The sequence below is a fragment of the Etheostoma cragini genome, chromosome 15, assembly GCF_013103735.1.
Source record: "Etheostoma cragini isolate CJK2018 chromosome 15, CSU_Ecrag_1.0, whole genome shotgun sequence".
NCBI lineage: Eukaryota > Metazoa > Chordata > Actinopteri > Perciformes > Percidae > Etheostoma > Etheostoma cragini.
This window is the reverse complement of record NC_048421.1, coordinates 12103947-12130534: the sequence shown is the minus strand read 5'-3', so window position 1 is coordinate 12130534 and position 26588 is coordinate 12103947. Positions and strand designations below refer to the sequence as shown.

The 26588-nt window shown below is 40.4% G+C and overlaps 1 protein-coding gene across 4 annotated transcripts; it reads left to right on the top strand.

Annotated features, from left to right (window-relative positions):
- Positions 1-306: 306 nt before the first annotated feature.
- On the top strand, positions 307-16002 carry trip10a (thyroid hormone receptor interactor 10a). Of its 4 annotated transcripts, XM_034893509.1 has the most exons (16): positions 307-617; positions 5797-5912; positions 6499-6555; positions 6854-7001; positions 7994-8056; positions 8540-8644; positions 8767-8895; positions 9357-9503; positions 9651-9839; positions 11988-12152; positions 12459-12482; positions 13049-13158; positions 13397-13529; positions 13723-13811; positions 13899-14032; positions 14426-16002. In XM_034893509.1, exons 1-16 carry the CDS (start codon positions 594-596, stop codon positions 14587-14589), a joined length of 1797 nt encoding a protein of 598 aa, XP_034749400.1. In that variant the 5' UTR covers positions 307-593; the 3' UTR covers positions 14590-16002. The 4 variants fall into 4 exon arrangements, with proteins under 4 accessions (XP_034749400.1, XP_034749402.1, XP_034749401.1 ...); XM_034893511.1 differs by lacking the exon at positions 11988-12152 and having other exon boundaries at positions 308-617; XM_034893510.1 differs by lacking the exon at positions 12459-12482 and having other exon boundaries at positions 308-617.
- Positions 16003-26588: the final 10586 nt, after the last annotated feature.

Sequence of the window (26588 nt, the reverse complement as noted above, 5' to 3'; positions counted from 1 at the left end):
ATTTAGGATTTAAGAAGTCATTTAAAATGTGTTGTTAGTACAGAAACAAGTCTTCAGATTTTAAGCCATTCTATCTAGAATAATTCCCCCTGCATCAGTGTGTAAGACTTAAAAGGCATAAGAGCGACCGTTTTCGAGGATGTGATGATTTATGATGAATGTTAGGATGCTCTATCAGGGTAGCAAAAAGCCGCTGGAGCTCAATGCCTTTGATCAATAATACTTGTGAACCAGATTACAACCCGGCTAAAGGATGCAGTCATCTGGCCAGTGTCGCTTGTGGTTCAGTACACTGGCCCTTTAAGATTTAGGATTTGGGAGTGACGCGGATATGAAAGCTACTTTATCCTTCTTTCCTTCGCTATGAAAAATATTTGGACAAACTAGACAAACGACTGCCAGCCCTAGTTAATTGCCCATGATGCAGGTTCAAATAATTTGTTGAAGGAATCCAAACCGGGGTGCGTGGTGGTTACGACTGATTTATCACCTCGGGATTACTTGCCAGAGGGCCGTCCTCCGAGTTGCTGGGATAACTTTGGAGACGTTCTTTGTATTCGGGATAGTCAGACAGCTTGGCCGACAAGCTGAACATGGACTGGGGCACAGAGCTTTGGGTGAGTCCATCATCCGGCTTGCTTTGGTAGAAAAAGGTTATCAGGATGAAAATAACGCAGTTTCTTAAGTGGAGTTTGTTGAGAAAGTCGCGAAACGAGCCGTTGGTGAGGAATAAGTGTCTGAAGACGCGGTGAGACGCTGCAAAACTTGCCATTTATGAACACGGTTCCATTTCCGGACAGTTTTCTTACCACTTGATGTTTTATCTATAAACATAGATGAAACGTACCAGTAATGGAAAAAAAACGCCATATAAAGAGTGGGTTGGCTGAAGCCCACTACCAACATGTTGCTCTTGTGGAAAGCGAAGCAGTTTGGATCCACGTTTGCACATCGATCGGATGTCTGTCTTTTTTTTCTTCTTTTTTTTCTTTTTACTGTTACTCCTCAGTGTTTTACAGTGAGATGCCTGCAGTGCACGAGGCAAACGGCTCAATCAATTCAAAACTTATTATTGCATTGTAAAAAATATAGTCCGGTAAGCCTAATTTCAGACATACCATTAAATCGCCTTGTGATTTCTAGACATACTAAATCAAAAGCAACTTGGACAACAAGTAAAATTTCTACGTTATGTCATGACTGACAACCACTAGGCCTGTTAATTTGAATACAGGCTGAAAATGGTGTCAGAATACTGTTTATTCTACCCAAACACAAGCGTTTTAAGTGTGCTGAGGTGGGTTGTACCCAGTCTCTGTGTTTACAGTTTGGCACTGCTTCCATAGAGATAAAATCAGATGCTATCATTTGCCTTCACAACAAGCTTCACCACTGATGAAGTGCCTCGTGTGTACACCTGAGTGCCAAGATTATTCAACTGATCAAGACATCTTGATTTTTCAATAAGGTGTGATTTGTTGGATTGACTGTTTATATGAATAGATTCATTAGGACATTATTTTTATTGGACTGACTGATTATAACAGTTAAAATGAATTGCTTCAGCTGCTAAATTTAAAAGATGAGGGTCTGTTTTGTAGGTCAAAACAAATCAGGGTGCAGTAGGCTAGCAGACTGTGAGCCTATTCCTGGGAACAGTAGTGAGACTATCCAGAATCTAAACACACCTTGTTGCAAAAAAATCTCACCATATAACATATTACCTTGATGACTGTGTGCCAGCAGCACTGTGCCATGGTGATAAAGCCAAACACTCACACAGGCACATTCTCAGGGAACCGGTAAATGGAGCGTTGCAAAGATGAGGATAGGCAGGTTGTGACCTCATTACAGTCTCCCCCTAGGCCTCTTCCCCTGTCCCTTTTTCATCCTACTTGCTGGTACAACAGCCTAATTAGTTTTGCCCTACTTTGATTAAATCAGAGAAACATCCGTACCCCAGTATTAATCAGACGCTTTACCGTTCCTGTTCATCGCATGCAGTTGTTTCATTGTAAACTCTTCACACAAAAGCCAGTATTCTTTCGTCAGCCAATGTGAAATACAAATGATTTCATTCACAGTGTTTGTACAACATGTTTCTTTGGCTCTCCTTTCCTGTTAGACAAATCCCTGCAGGCATAATTCTGTTAATGTTCGGTAGAAGATTCGTCTCTTGGGCCAAGTCAGCTCAACGGCATCTGTCCCCTGATTGCCATTGTTAATCCATTGGCTATTTTAAGACACGCTTGCTGAGTGCAGATCAGTGTCCAAGCATTATCTGTGATTGTGAGTGCTAACAGGCCAATCCTGAGTGATCTGAACTACAGTGTGGCAGGTCTGGACCGGCAGGGCCCCTTCGTTTCTACAATACAGGGTGACTCAGGGCTGAAACATCCACCCAAGCCTTTTACTGTAGGTTGGTGACTTTCAGGGTGACTCCTTTTGAAGTTATGTGGCATTCACTTGATGCCAGTTTCTCTCTGGTATTACTGAAGGTTTTGGACAATAGAGTGTAAAGGACACATATGATGCTTGCTACGTTTAGATAAGAACTTTTAGACCTCAAGATGTAGCATTATTTCACCGCACCCCTTAGCCTAAATTTGTGCCAAAAAATAGGTCATTGTTTTTCTGGTGTGGAAGTTCTATAATTACTATGGCAGAACTACGACATTTAGCTTACCCATCAAACATGGTGACATGAGTGGAGACGAGAAAGATGCCACTAAATGTTCCTCTGGAATGCGTTACAGTATGTAGAAGTTCCACAAAATGTCTAAATTACATGGACAGTCATGGAAGTATGGCTGAAGTAATAATGAAATTGCCAGGATTTTTTTTACCAGAAACATGACATTTGCTGTGTAATCGGAAGCATGACCATGTGAAAGTTGTCAGGAGCAGAGTCGTACAAACAGTGTTTGTGATTTATGAAAATCAGTTCAGTACAAACCCAATCTATGGGGAGCTATAAAGATAATTCTCACTGTTGCTTTGGGTGGTTATAAATTGCTGTAGTGTGACAGCCACTTGTGTTTGACGAGACAATGATTATGTCCTTGAAAGCGATGCATTTTTGAAGACAGTTTAATGAGGTTGGCTTTTCTCTAATTGGAGCCCTCTTGTTTTGAATCAAGATGTCCCAGTTAATTTATGGGCTTCTCAGATGCTACTTTTTCTGACATTTATGAAAGAGAACATAGTTAGTTCAACCAAGGCTTATTTTTTCAACCTGAGAAATATATGTATGTACATATGTACACACATTGAGGAAAGAGTAAATATGCACACAACTTTTGTCACACTGAGAAATATATAAACCCCAATATATTTTTTACTTATATTTTTAAGTTTGAGTTTCATACATGAGATGAAATGAATTAGTTTCTGTCAGTAGATTGGAGAATTAGTGTCCCCTATTATTGCTTTTGGGGGGTATTTATAAGGGACAGATACACTACTGTGTAGCTTGACAACATCCTTGTAAAAATCAATGTTCTCAGATCGTTTGATCACACACAAACATACAAAAAATCTTCTATTGCCTGCGCAAATAGGTAGTCACCATTCACTCAGCTACTTCCATCATTCATAATCCTGTGAGATGTTTTTTTATTTTACCATTGGATCAAAAAGAATAGGAAAACAATCCAGTAAAATGTGTTGCTTCTTCCCCGGTGTAATAACTGTAGACTCAATACTGGATAAACACCGTTTTTTGTGGCACCAAACTGGGACACAGCATCTTCACAATAGACTAGTATAATTCTAGAGAAAGGCATCCGAACATTGACTGACACACCCAAAAAGATCTATTGATGACAGCTACAATGAATCGACATTATACCAGGTATATCTCATAAAGACGTAAAGCGTTTATGGACAGCTGTGATGCAAGGTGTTTTGTCCTAGAAGTGTTTATATGTGTAGCGTATTTTACCTGAATCTAGTAAGATTTATCAACATGAATAGATATGCATTGTGCAGCTCTGTTGTACATGGAAATGCAAATATTGGAATGAAATTCAGCATTGGCAGGTACCAGAGCGGGGGACAGAATACTGGTTTGGGGATCTCCCCGCCGTCCAACCTACACAGACGCTACACCCACAACAGCTTGCCTAACAATTTCAGACCTCTCCACTAATCTTCATAGTAGTTGACCTTTTTTTCACACACTGCCACAAACTGATCAGTAGTCCCGAAACATAACATGCAAATAATAGATTTATCTATGTATAAGGCCTGTATCAAGAGATAGGTGCAGTATATAACTTTCCATTTCCGCTATCATAGCCTTTCAAAAATATGATGCATAAACTCCTCTTAGTAATGCAATTATATATCTCTAAACAAGAACTCAAAACAATCATTTGTTTCCACAGTTAGTTATTCTTACTTGCTTCTTATCGTTACCAAAATTGCATTTAAATTGTGTTTTGATTCCTTTGTAATTTTGCTGCTGGTTTATTTTATGTGTTTGAGGTCACTAGGTAAACTGAACAGTTTTAGAGTTAGGGGCAGCCCACTAACTTTTCACCAGTTAGGAATCTAATCATAGATTTAGTGTGTTTTATGGTCAGTGACATAATTACAGCCTTAGTCTTCTGTTCTGTGGATGTGGTGAGGTTGGGCTGGATGCAGACAACTACTGCTTTCATTTAAATCATTCTTAAACAAATAAATAGTCAGTTTTGACACTTTATGAGGGCTACATTTGAACAAAGGATGAATGTCCTACAACCCTGACATTTGGTTATTTTGCTAGTATTGTTCTTCTAACTCACAAGTCAAATATGTTTTCCACGTCTGAGAAGAAAATCTGTCGTTACCACAAGCACCCTGCACCCAAATTGGAACCTGCAGTCGACTGTCTTGACTATCCTTACTTCTGCTCCGTAATTAATGACTCGTAATTAAACCCCTAACGCTGCCTATTGATAAGATGTTATTGGGGTGATGGATTGCAGGCCTCTGTCTTAACCTTTAACTGTGTTCTGTGATGAAGCTCAACGTTGTGCCATTCATTTGAGGGTTGTCTCTTTTGTTTTACCTGAAAGACAGGAAGGGTACAGAAGATCATGACCCAACTTTTCAAGGATCCCCTTTTTAACATGCCCCCTCCTCAGTACTACAGTCAGCAGCACAGAAAGCTTGGGGGGATTGTTTTGAGTCTAGAGTGAGAGACTATTATCTTATATATGCTCTCTCACTCTAAACAGAGTTGTCTGCGTTTTAATCTGTCATAAAGTGCTCTTCTAAATAAGGAAATAAAAGAGGAAGAGAAACATAGTAAACCCCCGTCATATTCATATAAAAAGGAAAAGTCAGCAAATTCAGTTGTGCCAAAGGGATTAATGAATTTGAAAGTAGTCATGAAATATGTAAAATAATTAGCTACATTAAAAAAGGACTCTGTAAAGCTCATTTGATGTAATTCATAGTAGTCCCATTTCTCTCAGGATATCAGAAGAGCACCTCCTTTTTCCTGCCTTTGACCCTGTGTCCTTTGACTGTCTTTTCTATTTATGTAACAACATGGGTGCCCTGTGATTTAAAGCTAGGCGGAAGTTAAGAGGTCATTGCCAAGATTTTTATGCACATGTGGAGAGCATTCGTGGAATCCAACACGCAAGAACAATATGTTTAGTTTATTACCCTCCAAGATTCGTTTAGATGACCTCAAACTCAACCAGAGGAACGTCTCAGTTATTACCCAGAAGTTAACACATTCCATATTCTGTATTTGCTTAATATCTTTTCCTTATTTGTCTCTTGTGCTTCTTTCTCCAGGACCAATATGACATCATTGAGAAGCACACACAGTCTGGCCTGGAGCTGGTGGAGAAGTATGTCAAATTTGTGAAGGAGAGGACAGAGATTGAGCAAAACTATGCCAAACAACTGAGGTAGGCCTTGTTTTTGTCGTTGTTCTCCTGTGTTGCCAGCCTCACATGCTTTTGTGTGCGAGTGTGTTGCTTAAAGCAGATTGGTCAGCATGTGTTTGCATGGGTGCATGTTAAAAGGCTGTTTATAAAATGTTTGTAGGGTCTTATGACTACTTTGGGACAGAATCTAACTTGTCTCTAAAACACTGGCCTCATTCTCCAGCTGCAGTGTGTGCTCTCTCTCTCTCTCCCTCTTTCTCTCTTCATCCACGGTGCTCCCTCTCCCAATTGTATCCCAGTCTGCCAGGCCCACATCTGTTGTAGTGCTGAGCTTTGCCAGAGAGGAGAGGAAGTGGGAGCAGACTGGCACATGACAGACTGGATGTGGTCAGAGAGATGGAGAGAGTGAAAGAAGGAAGAGAAGCTTTTTTTAATGTGTTCATAGAAGACTGCTGTTTTTATTTCTATTAATACTACTTTTAATACTATAAAAACAGTTTATAAGAATAGTTTAATTTAGTGAGCTTTCTTCAGCTGTGTCATCTTTTCCCATGGAAAATGTGCTAAGTATTTGTCTACCCATTTATTTGATTTTGACTGTCTACAGGAACCTTTCAAAGAAATATAACCTAAAACGAATCGGCAAAGATGAACCAGAGTGCAGGTGAGCCATTGCAAAGCATATCTTCAAAGAAAACTTTGAATTGATGATTTGATGATTTATCATAGATAATTGTAATTTGGATGTCTACTAAAACATGTTTACATGCATTCGTTTTCAAAATACACATTTTCTCATAACATCAGTCTGATAACACCTGTGATCAGGTTGGAATAAGGAAGTTATGACTTGACCCATTGCTGACTTGTCAATGAGCCTGTGTATGTATCATCTTGTCAGTGGTCCCATCACTGTGTTTTTCTTTCTCCACCCTTTCCTCTCTTCTCCTCTTAAATGGTAGGTTGTCCAGCTACCAGTCCTTTTTGGAAATCCTGAATGAGATGAACGACTATGCAGGGCAGAGAGAGCTAATTGCTGAGAACATGATGATGAATATTTGCATTGATCTCACCAAGTACCTCCAAGAGCTCAAACAGGAGCGAAAGATGGTGAGCGGACCAGGAGTGCATTTTGTTATCAAATCTTTGGAGCCGCGAGTTAAGCATATCTCAGATAAAATAATGTGTGTTTGAGACGCAAACCTTAGCTCGAAACACACTGCAACTTGTTAAAATGTTCCCACAGTCTTGTTGTCCACCCTCTAATACACATTAGGGTCATTTTTGCCTTTAATACAGTGATGAGTTCCATTGAGTGTATTAGGAGTGCTACTTACAATTACCAATTATCATACATATTGTTAAAACTCTTTGGTCTATAAAACATTAGAAAAGGACTTCTAATCATAATAAAATGTCTTATTTGTTCTGACCAACAGTTTACACCCAATAATATCCAATTTACTATAATGTAAAACCAAGAAAAGCATCTCTCATTTGAATCCCTATAACAATCAAAGTTTTGCACTTTTGCTTAACAAAGGCTTTAGTGAGTAGTCTGTTATGACAATAATTTCTGTCGATCGATTGATTGACTAATAGTTGAAGCTCTAAAGTGTATTTAATACCATGTGTGCCTGCAGCACCATATTCCTGAGAACATGCGTCAAGTCTTTTTTGCTGTCTTTTTTTTCTTGAATTGGAGTCTACAACACACAACTGCTGAGGAGAAGTCTACAGGGTTGGAGGAGAATACAGGGAGATTTAAAGGAGGAGGGGAGATTTGACTGTTGTGGCAGGAAGGAAGCCTTACTTAATGTCTCCGGGGGCGAGGCAGGGTCCAAACGTTAGTGTGCCATTTCTCTATGAGGAATGCATTGGCTCTGTCCTATTGGACTGCAGATCACTGCAGCTGTGGACAGGCTCCCCCTGCAGAGGTGTCTCAAAAAGACACACTGGTATTTTTATCCTCTGTTATGTTGTGTTGTTTTTTGGAGATCATTGTTTATGCAGTATCTGCCCATGCACATGGCTGTTACTCTTTCTGTAATCTGACCTGCCTGCCGTCCTCACACATGGTCTATTTTTATGAATGTCTGCAGTATCTGATGGAGGCCAAGAAGGCCCAGCAGAGTTTGGAGAGCACCTACAAGCAGCTCGACAGTGTAAGTCCAGACACAGAATTCAAAAAGATTTTCTAAAATACATTTTCCCTGAAGAGGCGTCCATCATTCTTCATCTTTCATGATTACAATTTGTATTGTGATAAGCAGATAGATAGATAGATAGATAGATAGATAGTCTTCCCTTTTGGCTTTGTTCATGATAAAAGATGAAAGAATATGTGTAAGCAATTGGCTGCACATTCAGTGTGGCTGGTCAGGTGGCTGTATTTGTCTATAGTAAAAGCAGATGGACAGAGTGGAAATCAGTCTCCCATTTATACTCCTATCATCAATCCAAGATGTTTTAAGTTATGATTGGAGATGTCCCCTCCCATCTTTTCAGAAAGACAGTGAGTAATGCTTTGCTGAAAATAGTAAAACCTCCTAATATTTCATTCAGGCAATGATCTTACTTAGCTGATTGAACTGAACATGGTCTTTCTCTTTTTCTCTCTCTGTCTTTTTTTCCCCCCTGCTTACCAGAGTAAAAAGCGCTTTGAGAGGGAATGGAGAGAAGCAGAGCGTGCAGCACAGTACGCAGAGAAGACTGATCAAGACATCAATGCTACAAAGGCGGATGTTGAAAAAGTAAAAAAAGGGGGGTCCGGTGGGGGGGTGCTTGCGTGCTTCATTTGAAGGACTATTTACCATGATCATAATTAGAATCAGATTCACTTGGTTATTAACCTGCGCTGTGTGTGTGGTTCCAGGCCAAACAGCAGGCTCACATGAGAGCACACGTAGCGGAGGAGTGTAAGAACGACTACGCTGCTCAGCTTCAGAAGTACAACAAGGAGCAGAACCAGTTCTATTTTAATGATATGCCACTCATTTTCAATGTAAGTGAATTACACATGGCAACATAATTACTGCCCTCAAAGTTTGTTTGAGTTAACAATAATAACTGGTATTAGTTTGCCAGAATATTGCTCAAGGGATTTTTTTTTGAGCTAAATGAATTGAATGGTATAGTGCAATTGCAATAAATAACCATGTTACTTACATTGTGAGAATGAACTGCGATCCTGTTTAGGTATTTTCATTTAACATGGTTTAACTATTTGCTTGTAACCAATTTACGCTGACATTAAAATGATTAGATTTCTAAACAACAAAAAATAAAAGTTGCACTTAAGGTATGTTGATTCAAAACTAGAGATGAACTCCTCAGTTTAAACAGTTGATCTTCTTTAACTTATTCAGATGCTAAAGTTTTGTATTATTGTATATTATGGCTTGTGTATTATGTATTGTCTCGACCCTAAGAATGGCAGCGTCTGAACATTTGTGTGTTTACCAGAAAGTACAAGATCTGGATGAGAGGAGAGTACGAAAGTTGGCGCAAGGCTACATCTTGTTCTCGGACACAGAGAAGCATGTGATGCCTATCATTGGCAAGTGCCTGGAAGGCATGACTAAAGCCGGCACTAATGTAAATGAGAGGAATGTGAGTTATATTATGTTATATTATATGTGAGAGATATTATATGGATTTTAATGTGCAGCATAGCTTTATGCAGCCCATGTGTTTTAACTGTGCATCTGTTTGAAAATAACTCTTGATTGCTTTTATCTATAATTGCATCTGATGTAGGACTCCATGATTGTAATAGAGCAGAACAAGTCAGGCTTTGAACGTCCTGGAGATTTGGAGTTTGAGGACTACAGTCAGGGCATCAACCGGGCCTCATCTGACAGTAGCCTGGGCACGCCTAAAGGCCCATTGGAACTTCTGGGAAAGAACAGGAACAAAAACTTTTGGCTTTTCAGCAAAAAGAGTAAGGTAGGGCATTTCACATTAGGCTAAATTAGCTTAATGGCATGTCCTCTCACTAGAAGAGATGTGTTTTTTTGCAATGTGGTAATTGTGAAATGAATGCACTGGCAACCCCCTTCGTCAATGATCAACTACAGCAGAGGTAGTGAGTCAGATTACTGGGCGACTCCTTGCATTGTACACGTTAACACAACCTTCTGATCTCTGAAGCTCAAGCTAATGCATGAACCTCTTTCATTATATTCTACATGATCTCTTACACACCCCAACATTTCTAGAAGAGGTCCTTTGCATGACTCTGTCCCTGACTGTGAGTGAATAACGCCCCCCCCCCCCACACACACACACACACACACAAACCCTCCCTCCTTCTGCGCTGTGGTTTCCAATAGGTCAACGGGCAGTGAGCATTCTGCTGTGCTTGTGCTTTCATCAGCACGAGGCCCAAACAACATTGAATTTTCCTCTACAGGCATCCACAAACACACTGCTTCTATTATACTGCCCAGAACCTAGCATTATGTCTCTCATCACAATAAAATCGTTGTACCAACAATTGGGATGACACCAGGTTTCCCAGGTCAGATCAGGTCCAACCACACATTAGGACAGATTTAGTATTTGGTCTCTAGAATGTAATTGGATCAAGACAGCCTCACAACATTTTATCTCAAAGGAGCACTCTTGCTGTGGTCCAAAATTGAACTGGTGATATGAGTAGCTGACCACTAACCAGCTCACGGCCACCCCTTCTCCTGCCTCAGCACTAAATGATCCCTTCTTTCTTCCCTGCAGTGTTTGCTTGTTCAGCGTCTCACTCCTCTCTGCATGTCTTACTGGCTGTGCTCTGCCGTGCACTCTTCCTGTTCTGTGTATGTGTGTGGCACACTGCTCTGTGTCATCGGTCATGCTCTCCCAATTAGGCCTGTAGAGCAGTTTGAATAGGAGGCTGACTATATTGGCTTGAGTGAGCTTTTGGTTTATGTCTGGCCCCTAAACATTCCCACTCTTAGCTGCTCTCCTCTACATAGATTCACGTAACTTTCAAGAAAAATAGCACATACCCAGTAGATGTTCACATAATGATAGTGCTGTAGTTCCAGCTCTCAGTATTTACACGAGGGACCTGGTAAAGGGCTGTTTTAGACGTTCACTATTGAAGACTAGAAGACATCAGTCTCCTGTGTAACTTAGCTAATAGATCCAACCCCCACCTTTCCTCTGAGATGAACAGCTGACACTGAGAGCTTTTGCTGTAGTTTACTCCAGTATGTTTTCAAGTTAACCTCTTTCTGAGAGTTCATACATTGTATTCACCAAGCCCTCAAAAATCTATAAGCACAAATGGCACTGTGGTGATTAAGCAAGCTGTTTTCAACAACTGCACTAATATATGAATTGATATTTTATCTATATAGTTCAGACTCAAAGGATGGCACAGGTTGAACTTGCACTTTTGCATTTAATCCCATTGTTGATAATTGAGTTGGCTAATTTGGCTTAAAGAATGTTTTTTCTTTTAAAATGGGTCTAAGTTTTGGTCACAATGCCTGATATTTATGAAAAACATTCTACTGACTGACGCACAGGAATGCTGCCACCAAACTAAACAGCTTTTTAAACTCTGAGAACTGAAAAACAATTCAAATTCATATAATAAACTAGCTCATTAGAACATAGCAAACACTTGACATAATAAGCAGTCTGTAATTCCACTTAGTTTACAGAATTGGGGTATGAGTCAGGCCTTATTAACTTAGTTGTAAAGTTGTGTATTATAAAAGCCTAGGATGAGTAAAACTATGAAAATATGAGCCAGGCTCTCGGCCTGCCCCAGTTCCTCACTGAGGCCCGCTGTACCCTTCAACCTGGCCTCAGTTTGACTGCAGGTTTTTTAGGATTTGGTTTGTGATGATGTGAGCCAAAGAGACAAATGTGTGTTTGTGTTCTCATGTTCTCTGGGCTTGTGTTTGCTCCAGTGTTGTCTCCCTGGCTTTGTGGTGTGCTTTAAGGTGTTGATGTTGTCTTTTTCTTTCCCTTGTCACCTTGTTGTTTTTGTCTTTCCTCTTTTCTATCCCCCACTTTCTATCCCCCCCCTCCTGTATGCTGCCCGCATACCTCATGCTCGGGTGCTTTGGTCTCGCCTCACCCCAGCTCTCTCCCTCCACGCTTCCACCTTTTTCCACACCCCCCGCCCCCTCGCCTGCTAATGGACCCTCTTCCCCCAAGTTTGGCCGGGACCCTCTCTCGTACTGTTTGAAGGAGATCAATAAGACAGTCAAACCCAGAATCCATTCCTTCCGGACACTCAGGAGATCGGTGAGTCACCAGAGGAGGAGGGTTGGGTGCCAGAAGACCTCCCATCATCAGGGCTCACACAGCAACCTGTGTTCCTGCGTTTGGAAAAATGACTGAAATCCTTAGATTAATAAGACTATTTACTATATACATTTTCAACACTAAAACATACGGCAGATCTTACTTCTCACAATGGCTCTTGTGCTGTTCTTAATAGTTATACATGTTCTGAAGATGTAAAAATGTATTTTCAGTGTGGAAAGCAAGAACCATTTTTAAAGATATTTTGAGATTTGTCAATGCAAATACTGTTTCTTTTTCCCTCAGAAGTTTACTCCAGAGAGGATCATGGTAATATAGACAACAAAGCTGGTGTGGGGTCTTGGTTGTGTGAAGCATACAAATGGCCACCTTTCCATTACAAGAGCTCATCTCATTATAATCATTAACCTATCACAAAGCTCTGTTGGAGTTTCTATGTTTAAAAGACTGAACATGCAGCTCTACTGGTCATGTCATGGAGTATGTGTTGAAGAGGTGGCCACCTGGTGGTGTAAGGGAGGGGTGCTTGGTAGCACAAGAGGACACCAATTTCTAAATATCTTAAGTTGTCTTTGCACTTTCTTGGGTCATCTTTTCCATCCAAGATTTTTTTTATTTCTTGAACTTATATTAAGGTAAGAGAGTTTAGTGTGCTTTATCATAATTGTTAGTTTTGGGTTCAGAACACTGTTGCACATGAACTGGCGCATGTGTAACTAGGAGAGTTGAAACTAACGTTGTCTCAGTTAAACTAGACTCAAACCACAGGCTTTGGGTTTCCTCAGTTGTCTTGTGGTTAGTGGGTACTGTTGGTGTTAAACTGTTGGAGTTCCAAGGTTCAATGTTAACACACCCCTTCCTGTGAACTCTTGCAGCCTACGGTGACAGAGGACTTCACCCATCTTCCTCCAGAGCAGCGCCGGAAGAGGTTACAACAGAAGCTAGAGGAAATTTGCAAAGAGCTGCAAAAAGAAGTAGATCAGAGGTATGTGCGCTTGTGTGTGTACATATGTGGGTATCCTTCTGCGTATTAATAACCATCTCTGTTAGAACTCCTCCAGGTGGGAGTGTGAATAAACTTATTTCATGCAGGGCACATCAGTGTTTATAACTCTGTGTTTGAATTGTTTACTCAGCTCTGAGCTCTGCAGGGAACAAATCTCTACTGAAAGTCACCCCCCCCCCCCCTTCATCCCTTGTTTCTCTCTCTTGCCTCTCTACAGTGAGGCCTTGGGGAAAATGAAAGATGTTTATGAGAAAAATCCTCAAATGGGAGACCCTGCAAGTCTGGCATCCCAAATCAGCCAGACGTCCCAGAGTATAGAGCGGCTCAAAGGAGAGCTTAACAAGTATGAGGTAATCTGGAGCTCTGTTGTCTATTCATAATATGAGGTCATCATTATTATTATAATGTGAGCCCGTTGAGGCTTTTTGTGTAAAATTGGGCTTTACAAATGACCCCAAACTTAATATATCTAACATTAAATGCATCACTATAAAACGGTGTTGACGAAATTTTTTCGTCTTTTAACTTTGATCTCTTATGTAGACTTGGCTGGCTGAGGCAGGAGGACGGGGGGACACGCTGCGCTATAAAAGTCACACATTCAACAACAATGGAGCTCACGATATACTCGGGTAACACTAAATTCTGCTAATAGAATGTGTGTTTGGCACAATGGTGTGTTGTCTGCTCTGCACAGTGAAACCTGTTTTTCTCTCCAGCCCCGATGGAGCTCACTCTGATGAAAGCACTCCTGATCCCTCCCAGGCCATCTACGCTGAGTTTGATGATGACTTCGAGGACGAGGAACTAACCGCTCCTATTGGGAAATGCACAGCCATGTACAGCTTCCCTGGTATGTCATGGGCTGTATTATTTACTACTGTTTGTAAATTTATGATGTTATCCAGGTAAAAATAAGTGGTAAGTATTTCTGCTAATATTAGCTATTTACATGGATATTTGCAGATCAGGTGGGTATTATATGGCAGTTACAAATTATTGTACACGTTTTTGTCATTTGTGGATTCACAATTATTTAATAAAATTATAGCAGGTTGCTTTCTGATTAGCAAATACTACATGTTGTTCTGGCAATCTTATAAAAGTTTAGTAAATAGGGAGGAAAATATCAACAAGAGGTCACAACCCTAGCATAAGTCAAAGGTTTTTTTCTGTGGTCTTGTATATTCTTGTATGCATCAACTGCTACAGGGATATTTGCTACCATCTAGTTTTTCTCTTTTAGGAGCCAGTGAAGGGACCATCTCCATGCAGGAGGGAGAGGTGCTGGCTGTGGTAGAGGAGGACAAAGGGGACGGCTGGACCCGTGTCCGTAGGAACAATGGAGATGAAGGCTACATACCTACATCGTATGTCACCATCAGCATTCAACAAATGAAAGACATATGAGGAACAAAGGAAGAAGAAATGATTACTTCACCACACTGTATGCGGTTCTTCCCATGGGACCAATCATAAAGAAGCCACAGCACTATGGGCGGGACCACTGGTGTATCCAGAAGTGGGTTCCAAATAAGGTGCTTTGATGTCTTGAGAGAGGTGCCCAAAATGGTCAGAGGAATGCTGTTGACAGTATGTTCCTCATGGCTAACGTTACATTATTGTAATCCCAGTTACCAAGGCCACCTAAACCGCAAGGTGATCATGTTTTGATATCATGTCACAATATTGTTTGGGTTAAAAAATAATGCATGGATCTGGATCATGCATGGATCGGGGTATGAGTGATCACCTCGTTCCACAGCCTAATAAGGCGTAGCTTTTAAATGTGAGAAGAAGAAGTAGAGAAGAAGGAGGAAGATGAGTGCTGCTGCCATCTTTACACTGAGTGTATCAGTAAAACCTAGGAGGAAGTTACCTTACCTTTTTACCTTTTTCAGTTCAACACTGACCTTCGGTTCTCATTTGTCTCACGCGGGCCACTTTCTAGCTTTACTATCACTTGTGAAGATGTATGGCACCGTCACTTTGCTCATGGTTGGACTTAAGATCTTGAGTGTCTCCCAGGGGATGATTGAGCTTTGGGGGGAGAACGCTTCACTTTTAGTTTTCATCAATTTTTGACACCAAAATGTGTAGACGGCTCTCCCATTATGGTAAATCACATGCACACAACAGTACAAACACTCAAATGTTCAGACAATCACACAGACATATCATCATTTAAGTCCATTTCCAAAATATAGAACTAACAAGCTCATAGCTGATGAATTCTTACAGTTACGATCTAAATTCTTTTACTCAAAATAATTTATTACAAATGTGTATGTTCTATGAATAAAATGTTTAAGTTTGGAAGAAGCTGTACTTTGTATTAAAGATGTTCTCACATTGTGCTTTCCCCCCTGGCACACATAGTGGTCAATCTGTAGCCACAAAAGGGAGTAAATAATGCACACATCAAATGTGCCACATTAAGACTATTGTATTTATGTAATAAATAATATATATTTTAGCTATCACAACACCACTATTGTCTTATTAGCATTTTGTAACCATTAACATACAGATTTGTTACATTGTGAGACAAAACTAAAAGTCTCTAATTATATTGCTTATAATGCTTTGTCTGGATTTACTTCACATCTTCTCAAGTCAATCCATGTCCTGTTTTTTTAACGTTGTTACAAAGCCAGCAAGTAGCAGCAGCTGTTCATGTGTCTTGGGTGCCTTTCTGGTTAAAAGCATTGTGTATATACCATTTAACAAATCAGGCATGTTGTGTTTTTAAGTAATGTAAAGCACATTTCAAAGTTAGAAGTGTTTATGTCATTTCTGGACTTGGAAAATAAATTTTTGAAACAAACTGGGTGCAGTCTTGTAAAATGTGTTCAATTTTTTAAAGTATTGACACCCATTTTTAGAGTTTGGGCCCCCGAATCACTCAATCAATACATTTTCTGATAAAAATAATAATCTGCACATGTAATAACTCTATTTAATCAGTCAGCGTATATGTCAATATGGTTTAAAAGGCATTGCAGTAACGAGTGTTACTTCCTTTTTCAAGCCGGCCATTGTTTCAGAGGAGAAAGGCAGTGATTACAGTGCCTCCACTAGCTTGATACATAATTTCAGTACCTTTTATTAAATAATAAAAAAGGAATTGCTACACCTGTGACCATCAACTGATCAGAGTAGATGCAGGTCATTCTCAGTAGGTGGCACTATTGCATAAATTCTTAGTGAAGTGGCGTAGCTCTCCTCTGCATAATTATGTTTTCAATATATAGGCCATGCATTTGCATTCCTGATTTAATTGCTCTGGCTTCAAAACCATACTGTACATAATGATTCCTTTAATAATCCTAAATCGGCACGTGTCCCTTTTACCTTATTCACAACAGCAGACAAGTGAAGAGAAAGACAATGAAAGTGTACTTGGTCATCAAACACAAGGTTTAAACAGAATAATTCTGTCTCACTTCCGATGGAAATGAAAAGTCACTGGGGAGAAAAGATGGCGCTCTGCCTGGCTGCAGGAGCATCCTTCAGTGGCGTGCTGTGGCATTGACTGACTGGCAAAATGACTGAGAAATCAGATCATCATTTGTATGGAAAGCCTTTAGTCCTAAGACGCGTTAAAGGTCAGCATTTCTATAAGACCACTGGACCCAGCCAACATCCTGTGCCTGCCTACAGCTGGGTGACAACACTGCATCCTGGCACCTCAGACGGGGGGACATTAAAGGGGAAATACACACTGAAAAGCATGTGATATAGAATAAAACAGCTGCTGCAGTGCCTGTGTTGGTTATACTTTAATCATGTTGCACTCCCGGCCACACCTCAATCAGCTGCCACAGCACCTGCGTTGGCATCACGACTGCGGGTGGACAGGAAAGCAACATGCTGTTCAACAGCAGTTTTCTGCCCTTTGTGAGTCATTAAAGATTTACCCTTTAAAAACAGACAACTGAGATGCGACACAATTTACCATTCCTGTAAGCAACTTAAGCAACGTCTATTGTCTCTCACCTGATGACCGGAATTAGACTGGAGCTGCTCCTGGGGTATGAAAATAAACCTTGCAGAAAGTTCTGGGAAGATGCATTGGCAAGAGGATGTATGTACCATACTGTAGTTCAATAAAGAGAGACTAGATTTAAAAGTCAAATAAGTTTAAGAAACATGGCGCATAATAGGTTGATATGTTGAAGTCTTTGGCGATTAGGCTCTGTTGCAATGTTAAATAGTGAGGGGTATTTATAGGAATATCTCACCAATGGAGTCTAGACAGTGGTGGAGGTGATGAAGGGGTAAAGGAAGCCTGAAGATATGGATGGATGAGTATAGCAAGGCTTATGATGGGGGGACCATGTGTGCCTGGAATGATGACAACTTGAGGTGAATGAGGTGGAGGAGGGTTGCATCGCTCTTGCCTGAAATGACAACTGACAGCAGATAAGAGTAGAATAGATTTAAAGTTTGAATGCAACAACACGATAGCTCACAGAGATTGTGGCAAAATCTGGTTGGTTTACCTGAAAGAGTGAACACCCACGTTCAGCTGATGACATTGCAGCTTATTAGGTTGGGAGTGAGAGAAATGTAAAGCATCTTCCCGATTCATAAAATCTATTACTGTATCTCATATCTTTTCTTCACCTCTTACTTTACAAGGGATTACCATTTTTATTATGGAGTAGAGTGTCACTCTATGTAATCTTTGTTTAACGAGTCTTTTTGACTGGTCAATGTTAGCATTTTGTTTTCTTCTACTGTTTAAAAAAAGATAGACTTCACATTAACATGTGCACTTTGTGTGAATTAGCATGAATATGCTCAATGATTTATTATGCCAGTGGGATGAAATAAGCCACTTTTCTTTTTGGTCAAAACGAGTCAAAATGAATAACCATCAACAGCGACACCAACAGTAATGGCATGTTTTTTGTTTGTTTTTTAAATAAACAATTAAAAAATGAAAACATTTTAATAAAAAAGCTAGAAAACGTACAACTGCAGTGTCAAAGGTTGAGCATGATTTCACCATCACAATGTGAGCCTGAAATATCTCTAACATGAGATCATGTAGTGATGTCATGTGGTTGCTGGAGTATTAACTGTGCCTTTAAAAAGGCTCCAGACCTTGATGTTGGATGAGCTTGTTATTGTGCATGTGGTGGTTAGGTATTTGTGGTTATTTTTGTGGAACCAAAGACTGTATAAAGCTAACTGTGCACACCTTCCACTTCACTGACCTACTTTCAAAGCTCTTCAAGTTGTCATGACTGATCTGCTAATGAGCAACAACCTGATGATCATTAGCATTCCTTTTAGGTTAGTTGAACATTATGGTAATATTGGCATACAAGCTGTACTGTAAACAATCGTCTTCTGGCAAGACTTTAGAATCTGTATTCTGTGTCAGTTTTCATAAGAGTATAAGTGATGCATTATACCTCTTTTGTTATGTTGGGCGCTGCTTTTACAAAATAAGGGATTATTTCTCTGCCTACTGCACCACAGGTGATTAAAGATTTAAGAGCTTGATCTTCCAGTGGTTGCTGCAGGGAAAAAGACAGTGACGGAAGAAAACCTGTAAAGCTTTCAGCAGCTCTGTGTGGTCTTATACCATCTTACTATACCATTAAGCTATTCAAAAAGACAATTTACAAGAAATCACTTCATGAGAAATAATTCAGGTTTAGTTTGTCGACTGCTTTGTGATATGCATGTCTTTTAATGTAACTTTATTGTAGATTGATAAATAAAAGTCCCCCAGATTATTCACTGCCTCGTGCTCTTTCCTGTGGCACATATTGAGGCCAATTTTAAGTCTGTTTACTACTTCTGTCTTCCCGCAGCCGTTCTGCTCTAGCTTGTTCCTGCCACATTGGTGGCATTCTGCAAAATGTGAATCCAAAGAACCTGTGAGAAGCTCCACCAATCAAACATATTTTGATATCACCATCAAGCCTGTGTTCATCTCCAACGGAGCCAGGAGTACTGCAACACTGCCACAGCCTCAGCTGTCAGCTTCATCACTCAGAGGAAATTCTGTGAAACCACTTTATAATGATCAATATTAAATCAAGTAATACTGAGACATCCGATTCGCCATACACAACGCCAAACAAAGGCAGTAAGCTCACATTTTGAGATCAAACATTTTTATCAGTGGGAGGCAGGTCTTTACAGCAACAAGCCCCTGCTTGGGTGATATTCGGTTTCACAGGAAAAACTGACAGATGCCGTCACCTTTGTGAAACAGAAAATTGCAAATGGAAATGCATCGGTTTTCATTTTCAAAACGTTGTTTTCAGAGTTTTTGGAACCCGGGATCTATTCTGTCTGGTTAATTTTTCATAATAGATAGTAGAAGCCCCCTCAAATATTGATAGAGGTGTACCCAAATATGGTCTCATGACTGGTGGATGATAGATGATCTATTTGAATGTGTTCTGCTTTAATTTCAGATGTTCCATAACTTGTTAGAAATCAGCCACTGTTTGTGTTAAAATATAAAAATGTGTTTGTTGACTTTTCACAATGAAGCAGAAGAATGCAACACATAATAAATAGTTGATAGCCCCAGCTACTTTGTTAACCTTGTTAAATGAGCAGAACTCAACACAGACATAATTCTGACATAATCTTCTTCCGTATCACTACGTTATAGTCAACGTCAGAAAAGTGAAGATTTAAAGATAACATTTTAAGTCTCTATTGCTGTTGTCTGAGTTAAGTAGTAGTTGAGTATCTTTCAAGATTCAAGAAGCTTTTGAATTGTAAACACCAAGCTGCAAGACGTGTTGTCATACAGACAGAAGTGGTCATCCCATTTTCCATATTTGTGTAACAGAGACAATTCAGTTTAATAGCTTAGTCAAATTGCCAGGCACTTAATGGATAAGTGTACAGAGATCCGTTTTTAATGCAAATCGGAGTAATTAGCTGAGGGAGGCATGTTGGCTGACAAGACATTTGAATGAAGACTAAAACATGAGCACTCTTTTCTAAACGGACTGGACCAACAGTAGAACAGTAAGGGGACAGAGAAGGTTGAAAGATCAATTAAGATTATTTTTAATTTGGTCTTGTTTTTGTAATTTTTGTCAAGACAAAAAACTCAAACTTTTTCTGAGAATTGGTCTGTAAAATATCACAAGACCAATGCAACTTTAAGCCTTACAACAACCAACGTGCTAACACTCTCAGTGTAGTGGTAAATGTTACTTTTTTCTGAGCTTGCCTCTTGTGCTTTGTAAAGCAGACAAAATCAAATTCTGGAGCAGCAGGGATTTATGACTATTGGGATATTGTACAAACGTACATGCACATGTTCCAATATATCTTAATGATAACCATCTTTGGGGCATCCTCTAGCTCACCCAGTAAGAGTGTTCGCCCCATGTTGGCAGCGGCCTGGGTTTGAATCCGACCTGTGGCCCTTAGCTGTGCGTCATCCTCCATCTCTCTCCCCCTTTCCTGTCTATCCACTACTAAAAATGGAAAAGCCCCTCCAAAAAAATAATAATGATAGTCATATTTGTACCCCAAGATAAAGGGAGAGTTCATTTTTGTTTACAGAATTATTCCCCTTGGGTATGCATCCAGACACTGCAGTGCTCCCCAAAAGTTCAAATAATTAAGTGGCTGTGTTTGATTAAGGTTTGAGATTGTCAAGGTCATGGCTATGGTTAGTGTTTGAGTCCCAATCCGGGTGAAGGAGGTAGATTTGTATTCAAAATGAGAGAAAGTTCTGTCTGGGAAGCTCAATTGAGGGCAAGAGAAGCTAATGAGCTCCTTTCGCAGGAGAAAAACACAGACTGTCAAAATGTGTTCTCCGCTCTGTATTCCACAAAGTGTGGACTATGATAAAATGCTTTTGTTGGCTCTAGGAAATTCTGACGGAGATCCAAGATCTTGCACGACTACAGCCAGTTCTGTACGTGATGGCGTCATCATCAAATCTCATTCTCCACAGCACTCTGGAAATAGGTCTGGCAATATGGGACTACATCTCATGTGATATTTTTTTCATTGAAAAAATGTCCTTGGAATTTATCATTTACCTTTCCTTTCTTTATTACAGTGAGCAGAACATACCAGTGTAGAGGATAAAATATGTTGTTTGTCCTCTAGAAGGAGAACCTTTTTTTTAGTGTTTGCAACTGGACAATTGAGGCCAAATCACTGTCATTTGAACAGCCAGTGGTGCCTAAATGACCTGTGGCTCTGCCTAGACACAAACACGAAAACACACACACACACACACTGCAAACAAAGCCATCCTCCTTGGATCATGTAAAGGTTATCTATTGGCTGAGCAAGCTCCCTGTCCACTGATATGACTTTATGTGATTGGTTGACACAGCCTTCAATCAAGACAGTTAGCTGCCAAAATGGCGGTGGCTTACAGTAAATGATTGCTCTTTATGCAAAGAGATGACTAAAGAAATGTTAACAAAAAGTCACAGAAGTTTAAAGCTGGATTACTACATTTCCGGAATAGTTATGATCGCACCGAAGCCCTCTTTAGAAAAGGCCCTAATGTTAGCTTTTATGCTAAAACCCTGAACAAGGCTAGCAAACATTTCGGGAATATTAGCAGTTAGGTGACTTGTTTTTGGACTCACATGTTTTTCTTCATTTTACAACGACACTGTGATTCCCTCATGGATTAAAAAGCTCCTGGATGGCCTACAATTGCATGGAAGACCTACTTGAAAGAGAGCATTTCTCTGCCTCTACACAAATATTGTAAGTATATTAAATGTGAAATAAGGGGCGCCTGGGTAGTTCACCTGGTTGCTGTATGTTATTCCCCCTCTCTCAACCCTTTCATGTCTTCATCTGTACTATATAAATAAAGGCCTTTTCATTACATAAGCTATTCTGTGAGCATGCAGTACATGCAATATATATTTATTTATTTATCTCATTAATACACAAGCCCATAATTTTTACATTAAAAAGAATATGCATGTTATTCGGGTCAGCCTTATTCTGCATGCCGTAACTGTGACAGCTGTTACAATTGTTGTGGGAAGAAAGCAGCAAGGCCAGAGGGCAACTTAGAATAAAGGTAAATCAGGGAAAAGATGTGCAGTTCATCTTTTTTCTCATTGGCGTGTTTCCCGCCCTTGGGGATGAATGGGCTTCTTTAAATAGCTCTGATTAATTAGAGGTTTTAATTGGAAGAGTGTTGGTGGCAGCAGCTCTCTCTTGCTCCTCTAACCAGTCATTTAGGGGGTGGTGCCGATGTCAAAAAGACACCTGGCACTTGCTGACTCAACGCCATCAGCCACTGGGCTCAGTCTCTGTGGTCTTGACACGACAAACGCTTTAACTACCACTGTATCCTCTTTGTGTAGGTGTCAGGAACATGCAACACTGTTTGCTGTAGGTGCCTGCACTCCGTCTCGCAAACATGAGTTTTTCTTCCCTTTTCCCCCAACCCTTTGCTTTTTCAACTCTGTTGCATCACCACTTCTTCTCTCTGTAGTGTGAGTGATTAACACTCCCTATATTCTCACCTCTCTTGAGTCCCTTTCACTGTTCCTTGCATTGTTTTGCATCACCGTGGGCCCCTCTTATGGTCCCTTCAATCACATAATTTGTCAACAGATTTCTGGTTTCTCCCTTGATAATATGAAGTTTGTGATGTGCAATTCACAAACGGCTTCTATTTCTGCATGACTTTCTGGTGAACTGTGAGACATTTGCTGAGATTTGGTGAGAGTGCTGGCCTTGTTTCAGCCAAGGCTCGCAGGCAAACACACAGCTGTGCATTACTGTCTGAGCCAGCATGCGCTTTCAATCACAACCCTACTTGTGTAGATAGTCAGAGCTACTGTCTTACTGCTCCCGTTCATTACTGGTAAAATTGGATAAGATTAATTGTAAACATGGCATCATTAACAATTACTTTCTTTATGTACAAACACAATATACAATCTCAATGAATGTTTTACTAATTTAAATCTTTCGGCTGATTCCTACAGTGTGTATACTGTTGATGCTCAAGGAGGATGTGATTGTGTTTTTTTACTCATTCCAAGACCCACAAGTATATTTCTCAACTGAAGTACAAATGCAAAAGGTATATTGTCATGTCACTGACTTGTTTAAAGTAGAATGCAAGTGCCTACTTGGCGTAGTGAGTGACATTGCTTGGCCTTTTCCACATTCTGCAGCCTGTTTGGGTATGCACAGTATTCCCCCGGTGATTGATGAGTGGGCTAGGGGAGAAGAAATCTATCCCCAGGTTACAGCGTGGCCCAGGTGATGGATGGCTCCTTAGAGGTCTTTGCAGAACTGATGGGTCATGGGCCTCAGAGAGCCCAGAGCTAGGAGTAAGGAGACAGATCAGGGGGGCAAGGATGAGGATGCAGAGACAAAGGTGGGGGTATGGGAAAAGACTCAAGGTATGACACAATTTTAGTATTTTTGTCCATGAGGACAGTGAAATAAACAGTTTTTTTCCTGTCCTCAAGATGATCTGTATGAGAATCAGTGTGAATTTATCAGATTTATGGTTTGCTCCACATAGAGTGGCAACACCTTCCAGTACACACGTGAGAGGCTCAACTTAGGATACAAATATTTTGTGAAATATGTAAAATTAAGTATTCCAATAAAACTTGAATTATGCTCTCTTTCACATGGACTAAAAAAAAGATAATCAAGGGACATGTCAGAACATTGTCATGCCAAACTGAAGACGAATGCTGCGGAAATGCTGCCAGATAAATTGGCTTCCACTCTTGGACCTCCTAATCATTTTGCATTCTCTCCAGGTGTCCCCATATAATTTAAAATAAAGTCACTGTGCTTTTTCGGAGGATGACAGTCAACATCACCTTAAACAAGGCTTTGTATAGGAAAAAGACTGCATCTCTTGTAATCTGTTGGTGTACCACCTTTCTGGGACACATATTGGATCATCCTCCTGCAGTGAATTAACTGAAAATCAATCACGATGATGCACAGGGAGCGTGGAGAAACTGACAGAAAATAATATAATCTGTGTTTTTATTATCACAGGAGATGCAGGAGATGCTCTCGAGGGCTGCCGATGATTTTGGGGAAAATATCACGTCTGACAGGTTTAGCCCTGTGAACATAGACAGCTCTTATTAGGCTTGGCTTCTAGATGCAAACTTCTTTTATAAACAAGTAATGAACACTTCCACAGTGGCCTTATGCACTTAAAGCAAAAGTGATCATCAACTATTCTTTCAGTGTAGCAAATATGGTAATGAATTTCTCAAGAAACTTTGTAATGTTCTTTTCCTCCCTAGGCAATGAAAGAGATTCAGGACTATATCTCTGCACAACAGCAAAGTTGGCCAGCTTCCATGCAGCCATAAAAGGTGCAAACAATGGCTTCCCTATAGCTATCCTCTATTTTCGTTTTTTCAAAAATGAACAAGCACATCTAACACCCTTGTGCAACTCACGCAGCCCCCCATGCACACACACAAAATAAAATTAAATTAAAGGAAACACACCTGCCATTTGCTCTTTGTCTGTGCCAGAGGTCCACTCTGAGGCAACATGCCACCCAGTAGCATCCACTGGGGTGGGTTGCAGTGGTGATAAATTGGCATGGATTAAATGTCAACTCTGGAGCAGATTCACCCTCACTGGACCTACAGTGAATATCTTCATATGAGAATAGGTCAGACACAAATTAGTGCAGGGTCCATCCTCAGCACATCATCTTTATGCGTGGGTATTCAATTAAACGGAGTGATTGACAGTGCAACAAGTCCGATATTAAGGTACATAGATTGACACAAGCAGGGACCGGCTTGAAACCTTAGGTCTATCTGTTGAAGTTTTTCCCCATCTCATGCAGTTTCAGTGGGTTCCAAGTATTGGCAAACTGTGCCAAAATGGGATATGCCTGATGGGATCCTTAACATAGATGCATTAAAATGGTATCAAAATCTCTGTTTACTATGAAAATCGCATTTGGGAAATTGCCTGTTGCAGCAAGCACAACTGTTGGGGAAATAGAAGTAAGCCCCCTGTTTTCACTTAATCTAGTCCTGCTCTTGGATTTCAAACTGCACATTCAGAGGCTTTGCTTTTGATTGAATGTTTTTCTCTCAAGGTGTCCAACATAGCCATCATTCTCTAGTCTCACAATATCGCAATCATGTCCTCACACTAGCAGGAACTGCAGTGTAGTGGTGGCAATCAGAAAATAAAGGCCCATTAGATTAAACATTGTTTGGATTACAGGAATTCATTTCCTCTCGGGCCATGTTTCAACCCAATCAAAAAGCTAAGTGATAGCACCAGTGTGAGAGCACAAGGGTGTGACTTTGTGTGTTCTTGTGTGTATGTGTGTGTGTCTGCATAATTCTGAGAGCACTTTTCCTGCTCATTCACCCAACGGCTTTGTGATTCCCCATGCAAACGGCAATTAAACAAAAGTCTCCAAAGAAGGAATAAGATCAAGCTCCACGAAGAGAGAACCTAAGTCATGCCATGTTTTTATTACCTTGTGCTAGCTTTGCAGGTGTTTCTTGAGTTGGACTTCCCTTTCCTTTTATAAAACTTTTTTTAATGTTTCTTTGCACCTTGTCATCTGGCTGATTGCTTAAAGTGGCTGTGGTGTGATTTACAACTACCCTGGCCCCCTTTTTGCAAGTTCACATTAGTATTTTATTTTAACAGAGACCTCTGCACCGTGCCGGTACAACGAGCAACCGCTGAAATCGCTAATTGGCTTCTCTGTTAGAATGTACTATGCTCTCCCAGCTCTAGTCAGACCCCCAGACATGCTGCTGTTCCATAATCATGCACTTGCATGGGTATGAAGGGACGCATGATACATACAGAAAGCCCAAGATGTGTGCTTGCCCAGAGGCCCAAAGAGCCATTACGGTTCTGTTTGAAACAAACATTGAAACCAACTTAGGCATAAATGTGTGAGCCATCAATCATTTACCTCCCTTCACAGTTCCAACTGACTCATACATTACAGATCTTTTATAGCTTCTTTTTTTTTTTTTTTTTTTTTTTTTTTTTTGCCCAGCTTCATCAAAGGGGTCATGGCAATGACAAAATTGCCTGATGCAGATTTAGCTTGCTGTTGTGATGAAATTGAAAACAGGGTGCTCTCACCAGTCTTTTTTAAATCACTGAAGAGGACAGACCAGCACATGTCTTGGGATTGCTGGTTTGATCTCTCTCTCTCTCTCTCTTGCGCTCTCTCTCTCTTTCTCTCTCTCTCCGTCTCTCTCTCTCTTTCTTTCTCTCTCTCTCAGTGCTTGGACTCTGATGGACAACAGCCCAGAACTAAGTTGTTTCTCGCAACGGGGGGGGGGGGATTGGGGTAAAAGCACAACGCTGGTTTAAAGCGAGGCTATTTTTTTCTCTCTCTAATGATCACAGAGAGCAATCATGTAACACAAACTGCTTGG

Excerpts from the sequence above, each read along its gene's own strand:
- trip10a (XM_034893509.1), top strand. The coding sequence starts at position 594 with ATGGACTGGGGCACAGAGCTTTGG. Across the intron at positions 618-5,796 it reads ACTGGGGCACAGAGCTTTGG|GACCAATATGACATCATTGA; the intron begins GTGAGTCCATCA and ends TTCTTTCTCCAG. Across the intron at positions 8,057-8,539 it reads CCTACAAGCAGCTCGACAGT|AGTAAAAAGCGCTTTGAGAG; the intron begins GTAAGTCCAGAC and ends CCTGCTTACCAG.